At 39.6% G+C, this 10,012-nt stretch overlaps 1 protein-coding gene across 1 annotated transcript; it reads left to right on the forward strand.

Moving 5' to 3' along the window:
* The first annotated feature begins 6,092 nt into the window (after positions 1-6,092).
* On the forward strand, positions 6,093-8,262 carry LOC137275905 (zinc finger protein 239-like). Its single transcript, XM_067808198.1, has 5 exons — positions 6,093-6,356; positions 6,521-6,818; positions 7,134-7,157; positions 7,365-7,368; positions 8,163-8,262. Exons 1-5 carry the CDS (start codon positions 6,093-6,095, stop codon positions 8,260-8,262), a joined length of 690 nt encoding a protein of 229 aa, XP_067664299.1.
* Positions 8,263-10,012: the final 1,750 nt, after the last annotated feature.

Raw genomic sequence — 10,012 nt, forward strand, 5'->3', positions numbered from 1 at the left:
ACAATGGTAGATAAAGTCTGAACACACAACAGAGTGTATGGGGGTGTGGTGTGTGGTTTGCTGCGGGGTGCCGTTTTCTTGGGTGGGGGTTTGGGGTGTGGGTCAGTTTTCGTCGGGAACACATTTTGATAAAGGTAAGAGGACGGACTCTACGTATTGAGTTCTCTGGGTGTGTGTGTGGTGGTGGGGGGGGGGGGGGGGGGAGGGGGGAGATGGGTCATCAGTTTTGCACACAAGCACTAGGGAGCTGGAATATGTCTGGGTATGGCATAAAACTTAACTCGCTCAAAACTCGGGAATGTGGTTTTAGCAGTTTTGTACATGTGCGTATAAGATAATTATATAAATTCTGAGAATATTGTTGGGGTGTCATTGATGTTGTATATGGGGAGTTGTCACTTATTAGTTTGTTTGTTTGTTTATTAAATTCACATTGTACATGCTTCTCCATAAAAATACCTACCCTAAAGGTAGATAGACATTCAGAAATAGGCAGATTTCCTATCAGACATACAGGTACAAAGTTACAATAGGCTACACCGTGAGGGACACAGACACACAAAGATTAAAACAGGTAAAAACAAAGAGTGAATTGAGTGAGTGAGTTTAGTTTTACGTCGCACTCGTAACATTCAATCTATATGCCGGCTATTTGTAAATACTAGAGATCAGACAATCCAATGATGAACACAATCAACCTACACAACTGGGCAACGATAACACGTGTTAACGTCTTAACCAAGTCAGCGAGCCATAAGTGGAATAATGTTGAGCACAAGCAAATCCCGTTTCATCTCAAGTAATCGCCCCTCGGTAATAGAAGTTGCCTGACATTCGACATGTGGATATGGAAGTACTGACTCGTAACGCACGGGTAAATACAGCGTGGATATCGCAGACATGTACAAGACACGTCGTGGCGTGGGTACATTACATGTATTAGGATAAGACTACTCCATATGACCACACGGAGACCTCACAATGGCGTCTAGCTGTACGACCCGTGAAGATCCGGGTTAGAATTGATCTTCAGCAAACCATGCTGGTTGTAAAGGGTGACTAACGGGATCGGGTGGTCAGGCTCGCTGACTTGGTTGACACATGTCATCGGAAACTATTAATGCAGATCGGTGCTGTTGATGTTGATCACTGAATTGTCTGGACCAGACTCGGTTATTTACAGACCGCCGCCATATAGCTGGAATGTTGCTGAATGCGGAGTAACACAAAACTCATTCACTCACTAGCTGTGCGTTCGAGACTAAACGATGACTGATGATTTATGTTTCACAAGTTTACAAGCTAAACTGTCGATAGCAAAGTATGCACAAATTACATACTTTTCCTTAATTTACTTAAATGGATAAAATCACCTTTTGGGCTTTGGGCTGCAATTTGTATATGAATAAAACAACTTTCCGTTTTTAGCAAGCGTTATTTTTGTTTTGTTTTGGGGAGGGGGGGGGGGGGGTTCTGAAACATTATCACAGTATCAGTAATTGCAAAAATGTTAATTTAAAAGTGATGAGTTTTCCTTTGCAATGTAGTTTTTTCCCGGTTTCACCCGTACCTCGATCGTGGGTTATTCTCGAACTGTCCCAGCCAAAACAGACTGGTGTCACACAAGGACTTTAGGGATTTAGAGTTACGCCCCTTTGATAAATGTATTATGTCTGCCAGTGCTAGACGCGCAAAGAACAACAATAACAAAATAACAGACTGCACCACCTTCACATGTGATGTAAGTATGAATGTACTTTAGCGTTTTCTTCAAGTTTGTGTTAGGATGCACACAAAGCGAAATGTTTTTCAGTCATCTTGGTGTCGTCAGATTAAACGTGTCTCAGAAATCGCCATTTCGATTATAGCTCTCTCTTTTCGATATTGTTATCCCTTATTTATGGAAAATTATTTCCGGGTTTTCATGGTATAAATGTGAATATGGTGTTGTAGATAAGATTGTGGGTAGAATGCAGTTTACCGGTCCAGCACGATCCAGCGCCCCGGAACAGTTATCTCACTACAGCGCCCTCTCAGTCTTGCTTTTCTTCATCATGTTCCGCTAGTACTGATTTCTTCATAAGCGGCAAACTAGATCTACCCCTTTCGACCCCTAGGGTTTTGGGTTAGAGTTTGGCACAATTTACGATGCTTTTGGTTGGGGTGTGGCTCCCTTCATGGCCTTTAGCTTGAGGGTTTGGGGCTATGGCCTCCTTTATGATCCTTAGTGTTAGGGTTTGGCCCTTTAAGATCCTTAGGGTTAAGGCTTGGGGTTGGACCTTACATTAGGGGAGTATAATCCAAATGAATACTTTTCGTGCCATCCAGGTCTCATCAGTACAGTCCCAGAAACAAAGGAGTGAGAAAAATGAATGGGAAGTGTGTAGCATAGTGAGGCAGAAGCATGAGAAACAAAATAAACCATTGTGCATGCACATTGGTTTGTTTTCATATCTGGTGCTTCTGGCTCAATGCTGTACTAGTGACCAGTTAAACGATTCATTTACTGTGATTCTGCTTATGGACATGAGGTAGAGGGTCTGCTAATTTTTTCACCGCAAAGTCAGTAATATGGGCGAAGCAGTTCTCAATCAGATAAGATAATCATGCACAAAATAAATATCACAGTTATAATATGGTGCCTTCAGTTTACGTGGCTATTGTTATTTTCTTCAAATGTTTTTTGTGAAAATGTATGAAAAAAAAGCAGTACCAGTCACTAGCAAAGTTCCAAATCAGACAATAATACTCTGCAATAACATCAAATGCATTCACTCTCCTAAAAGGCTTACTATATCTACAAAGCCTTGGACAAGTCATGTGATTGTCTAACACCCAACACCCAACACATAATCTATTTAGAGAATAACCCACGAAGTACGAGTGAGTATGGGAAATATGTCCCGAGTGAAATTAAAGTTCGCTGTCCCGAGCTTTAGCGGTATTTATAATACCATTTATATGATATCCCCTAATGTAAAGGATCAGGGTATATAGGATATCTGTTTATTCTGACTTCTGTTTTACTTTTTATGAAGGACAAGAAGTCTGCCACAATTTTTTAAAACATTTGAAGTTCCCAAGACCTTCACTTGATGGCCTCTGTTATTATGTTGGCTTTATATGTATAGTTATCAGTTTATGAGTATATGAGATGTGTATGAAGGTAGTAACCCAAGCACGTTGAGGGTACATTAAATATTGATTGAATAAAATTCCCAGGTTATGAGGTAATGCTTTTGTCACATCATGTCCACTGATTTCTCTCTTGCTTCACATTTGTAGAAGGTATTTTGAGTCTAAACAAATTATTTGTTTATTGTGCCATATCTGTTCAGGGATTGGGAAAAGCAGGGGCCATGGGCCATTTTGCACATTAGAATAAAAAATGACGAAATTAAAATTTTGAAGTTTACTATTGATACAAGGGCAGTGGCCCATTCTAAATCCAGAAAATGGCTAAAAATCATGACAATCTCCCATTGTCAAAGTTCTCCATCCCAATGCCTACTATTGTTAAAATGTTGAAGGAATCTGTCCTTTTTCGTGTTTACTTGTACAATTTGTTATAAACATTGTGAATGTACAGAATATCTCTCATGTGTCCTGCATCAAACAGAGGAAATGTTATCGGAGTTGGTGATTGATTCTCTTTCTCATACTCAATTTCAGTCTCAGATTCTGAAGTATGTTTAAAGATGAAGTCAAATGACTATACTTTTCTTGACTTATTGAAGGCTAAATCAAGTACTTTTCAAGAAGAATAGTTAAGCCAATGGTGTTCTCTGAAATGTCATGTTCTGATAAGCTTCCAGGTATAAATCCTCTTTCAGGACCGATGAAGATTAGATTAACAATTGGTCAGTCTTGTAACAGTGAGTGAGTGAGTTTAGTTTTACGCCACTCTCAGCAATATTCCAGCTATATGGCGGTGGTCTGTAAATAATCGAGTCTTGACCAGACAATCCAGTGATCAACAACATGACCAACGATCTGCGCTAGTGGGAACCGATGACGTGTCAACCAAGTCAGCAAGCCTGACCATCCGATCCCGTTAGTCACCTCTTACGACAAGCATAGTTACCTTTTATGGCAAACATGGGTTGCTGAAGGCCTATTCTACCCCGGGACCTTCAGGGGTCCAGTCTTATAACAGGTGATGGGTGGTAAGGCTTGCCAACTTGGTTGACACTTGTCATTGTATTTCATTTGTGTAAGATGATGCTCAGTTTCATTGGGTCATCTGGTCCAGACTCTATTATTTATAGACTGTCGCCACGTAGGTTTGATACTGCTGAGTGCAGATTAAAACTAACAACTCACTCAGTCAATCATCCTTTCAACATGTTCCACAACCATGAACATGATGACAATACCATCTCACAAACACTTATATCAGTAATTATTGAACATCTGCTGAACAACTAAGAATGTTATTAAGAGCCACTCAGTGTTAGATAGAACATTGATGCACCCCAGAATACCCAGTCTTGACTATTCTTAGAGACAAATTCAATGATTCATGGGGTCTTGACTTTCGCTGACGTTACCAGAAACAAATGGCATAAAGACATTTACATGATGTTGTCAACTTTAAAATACATAAATCTATGGAACATTCTGAGTAACTTTCAGTCCTAGAAAATGAACCATCCTGAAACCCTGGTCCTTTGTGCCACTTAGTGTATGCAGGGGTTTACCTTGACATACAAAATTAAGGGACTATTCTGATTGCTAGGATACAAGAAATAAGGGGTGAAGAAATGAAATAGTGAAGTGAACTCAACTGTACAATTTAGTAACTATTTAAAATTCAGGAACCTTCTGTGTCCTGTCAAGGATTAATTGTAAAGAATACTAGCGTGTATCCACAGGGAAGCTGCATGTTATGTTTCCTGTGTGTCTGTTGTGTTTGTGAGTACTGCATGCAAATTTCTGTGTCTTGTGAAACTCTGATATGATATTATTAGTTGTCAGACTATCTGTTCTCACCAACTCTTTTTCATCTCCCTTGAAAAGTACAAGTGCAGGATGGATGTCCTAGTGTCACTGTATACAAACATCACCTCTAACAGGATTCTGGGTTTAAAGTAGCCAACAATATCAGAATTAGGACTTGGTGTTTGTACATGCTGTTGTCAAATATAAGTTTGTCTGGTCCTTTAAAATGTTTAATATTAACAGGCAGCTCTCATGTAGCAGGGTAAGGGGTGGTGCTTAGAGATGACCAACGCCTGCTGGGGTGTGAGTGGTGACTTGCAGCCACAATTTATTAAAACATAATCTGTTTTGGTTTCACCCAGATATGTGGTAGTCAAGTGATGGAATAGTGTCTACCCTGAAATTATTTTCCTGCTGCATGTCCCATCTGAAACACAGAGAAGTTGCAGCTAGACAAAAATGGGAGAAGAAATTAGCCGTCCATCAAATAAGCAGAAATGTAATGCAAAAGTGCCCTTTGTACGGCTGTATGTGGTAGACTAAGTAAAATGTGCTGATGTTAGTAAAAAGGAAACATACAACTTTAAACTAACCAACTGGAGATCAAAGAATAGCTTGCCCTGTGTGAGTTGTGAACAATAGAACGCAATAGAGACAAGGTCCAGCTTGGGAAATCAAGCTAGAGACAAATACTATGTAAACTATAAAAAAATCTACTCCAATAAAACCACAACCAAACTGTTTAAAGATTGATACCATATTTACACAAATAAATAAAATATATAAATATGACTCAACCACACTCATACAATTTGAATATTGCTATGCATCCCTGTTGTGGCCTCAACCAATAGAATTATATCTTCTTTTATGGAGGAAGTGGATGTCTCAAAACTCAAAGAAGTATAGTTTTATGTGATATGTATGTAATTATCAGTTATCATTCTTTATCGGTATCTGGGAGAATAAGCCTTCATTTATGTAAAATTTCAACAGATTAGGTGAGCCACAGAGCTTTACAGCTCTATCTTTCTTTTCAGATATGTACACATGAGTCAGATAAAATCAGGGTACTCATCTTTGTTCGCATGGTACCTCTTAAGTGCAGCTCATTGACCTGTTCCAGTACCTTTAATTACTAGACCATTATAATGGAGCCCAAAGGCCAGATTCTGAAAGATGGCCATGATAACAATACCACTGAAAAGGATAGTCTTGGGACAAGTGTTAAGATACCTAAGTCGTGTCCAAGTGGATGGAAGTGTCAGGAGTGTGGCAAAGAGTTTTCAACACCAAGTAACTGCCGGAAACATATGAAAATTCACACTGGAATCAAGCCTAATGTGTGTAGAAAGTGTGGGAAATCATATTCAACATCAAGCGACCTTAAGAGACACTGGATTACTCACACTGCAGTGAGTGTGAGAGAGCATTTGGACAATCAAGTGACCCGAAGACACACATGAGGTGCCACAGTGGAGTCAAACCTTATCAGTGTAAGGAATGTGGGAAAGCATTTGCTCAGTCAGGGGGCTTGCAGACACATCTTAGAAGTCACAGTGGAACCACACCTTACCAGTGTGCTGAGTGTGGGACGGCATTTACACAATCCAGTAATCTGAAGACACACATGTGTGGCAAAGACTTCGCTAGATCAGGGAGTCTGCACTCACACATAAAGTGTCACAGAGGACTCAAGCCTTTTGTGTGTGGTGAGTGTGGGAAAGCTTTCACGCGATCAAATGATCTTCAGAGGCACATGAGATATCACAGTGGCATCAAGCCATATCAGTGTGGTGAATGTGGAAAAACCTTCACAGAATCAGGCCATCTGCAGATACACATGCGATGTCACAATAGAGCCAGGCCTTATGAATGTACAGAGTGTGGGAAGCCATTCAGAACCTCAAGCCATCTGAACAACCATACAAAGTGCCACAGTTGACTCAAGTGAAAGAAGGAAGACGTTGAAACAGCCTGGTAGTCTTCTTGAAGTGTCGTGAGATGGCTACTGATGTTCAGGTACACATCACTATTCTTGAATCATGATGTTTAAGTTGGTTAATTTCATGCTTCTTTGTCTGGTCCGGACTCAATTTACGGAACGCTATCATATGGCTGGAATGTTTCTTATTGGCTCATAGAGTCATTTCCTATGTTGTGTTCCTCTCAGATGATTAACTGATTTTCAGGGCTTGGGATAGAGAACTTCTACAGTGGGCCATCTTCAGGATGATTAGCCATGTCCTTAATTTAGAATGGGCCCTTGTATCAATAGTAAACTTCAAAATCTTATTGGGCCAATTTTCATTCTCATGTGCACAAAAGTCTATGGCCCCTGTCTTTCCCAATTACAGGATTTGGGCTCATTCAACATATTCAAAAAAGATAATGCAGTTTTATCACTATTCTGTGTTTGGCAGGAAGGTATGCAACAAAATCAGACTGGAATTTTATTTTGGCCTGTGGTGATTTTAAGGGTCCTGTGTAAGGATGTACTGGCAAACTGTGCTCATTATTGGAGGCTTTGTAGTCCAACACCTGGTGAATGATTACTTGGAAGGCGTCCTCTCAGCAAGCCATAGTGCAATGTTGTCTAAACAAGACCTTTTTGATTAGACTGGCTAAGCGAGAGTAAACCACTGAGAGTCATCAATACACTTTGGAGGTTGCTTCATGAACGTTTAATGCAAGCAACTGACAAGCACCTGTCTAAAATGTTAGTAAGCTCATACCCTAGCTTATTTTCTGTGCTGAGATTGTCGCAGTTCTGCCATTTGCTTTTTGTCCAAACCGGTGGAGGTGAAACGTTCACTCACTCACTTATTTACACAATCACTCACATTGGTGTTTGAACGTTTGTCAAAAGGATTTGGATGTTAATCATAACCACCAAGGCAGTCATGTTTTAAATGTCATTACAGTCCATTTGAGTCAAAATCTCCCCAATGAATTGCACTCTAACTCAAAAACAAATAATTGTAATTGACTCAAACTAACACCAAAGTAAATAGGAAAAGCAAACCAACTCTGCAAAATTTTTTGATAATTTTTGTCAACAAAATATGAAAGTTATTTAACAAACCATCATTATTATCATTTGATAGTGCAATATTTGTGACGTGGGTGTAGCTACAGCTCTGGTAACAGCCAGGTAAACGAGAGGCATGGGCAAATTTGTCCTACTGATTGAGTGGTAGAGTTTACTACTGATGTTACAGAGAATGTGGGAAATCATATTCAACATCAAGAGACCTTAAGAGACACTTGAAGACCGTCAGTGGAATCAAGCCATATCAGTATGTGTCAGAAAGTATGTAGACAATTTAGTGACCTAAAGATATACATGAGGTGCCACAGTCGAGTCAAGCCATATCAGTAAGTGAGACTAAGCATGTGGACAACAGAGTGACCTAAAGATACACATGAGGTGCCACAGTCGAGTCAAACTTTATCAATGTAAGGAATGTGATCATTCACTGGTGTCAAGTCTTGAGAGTATAATAAGCAGTTGCTCAGTCAGGTACTCTGAAAAGGTGGTTTAGCCACAGTGGAGTCAAACCATTTCTCCGAACTGTATGTACGAAAGCTGTTAAATATTCTCAAGAAATACATGAGGTGTCACAGTGGAGTCAAGACTCAGTCCAGTTGAAGAGGTTAGGTATTAGATGATCAGATATTAAACCTTCACAAAGTCACTTGCTCTGTGAAATACCCAGAAGAGCCATACTGCATTTACACCTCATGAGTGTAGAGAATCGGAAAGCTTTTACAAGATCAAGTTAACAAAAGAGACACATGCTTAGGAACAGTGGATTCAATCCTCATGAATGTGAAGAGAATCGGAAAGCTTTTACAAGATCAAGTAAACAAAAGAGATACATACTTAGGAACAGTGGATTCAAGCCTCATGAATGTGAAGAGAATCGGAAAGCTTTTGCAAAATCAAATAGCAAAAGAGACACATGCTGAGCTTCAGTAGCAGAGATGCCAACCATCCCGAATTTATCAGAATCATCCCGAAAAAATGCATGTTGATTCCTCCATTCCAATAGTGTCAGATTCATTCTGATAAATATAACAAAGATATAGTCTCACTTACTGGAGGGCTAAGATCATCTTTGACAATAAATAGTGATCATTAAATAAATATAATGCTTTATTTACAGATCTTCTTGTTTACACAAGAAAGTAATCTGGAAGTTGAGTAGGCTGCACTATGAATTCCACACACTGTTTATGTTATTCAGAAACACTGCATACTGGTTTCCATTGTATAAGGATCGTGATGTGTTATGGCATTGAAAAGTTTCCTTCCATTGCAACAATTTATACGGACCTCTGGTTTGCTTGGAACATTCCACGTTTTTTGTTTATTAGGGAGCTCAAATTCCTGATTGCACCTATTCTAAATTTGCGTCTTTGCAGTAGATATAACCTCATGAGTAGTGACACATGCTCAGCCAAAGAGTTCTTGGAAAGCTTTTACACAATAAACTAAACTAAAGAACGCATGCAGTGTCACAGTTAAGTTAAGCCTTGGTATAGTAAATGGGAATTTGGTACATATATTTGGTGTTGCCATAAAACAAAGGATTCTAACATACGATACTGCGAGAAATGATGATGGAAAATTAACCATGATAATTTGCGAAAATACAAGACCTACAAAACACACACTACAGACAGCCCTAATTGGATATCCGTGTCTGATACGTCAGTAAGGACAGTTCCAACAATGGCAACTGTAATGGCTGCCTCATCAGCCATACTGGAAAGGTCAAATTAATGAACACGCTGTTGGTACTATTGTCTGAGCATAGTTTCACTACTATGCACATGTCATGGCAGATGAAAGCTGGGCAAAACCTTGGTTGTACATTCCTGAGAAAAAGTATTTTCCTTTACCAACTTTTAATGAAGGTTACGGTTGAACCTCCCAAATATGACAAATGTTGCATCTGACCACTTTCCATATGGCATCGTGTAATCATAACTTTCGGCCATGGAAGCCGTGCCAATTTACACTCATCAAAGGGGTACACAAAGTACGCAGTCTATACTACCAGTT

The sequence above is a fragment of the Haliotis asinina genome, chromosome 1, assembly GCF_037392515.1.
Source record: "Haliotis asinina isolate JCU_RB_2024 chromosome 1, JCU_Hal_asi_v2, whole genome shotgun sequence".
NCBI classification, from domain to species: Eukaryota; Metazoa; Mollusca; class Gastropoda; order Lepetellida; family Haliotidae; genus Haliotis; species Haliotis asinina.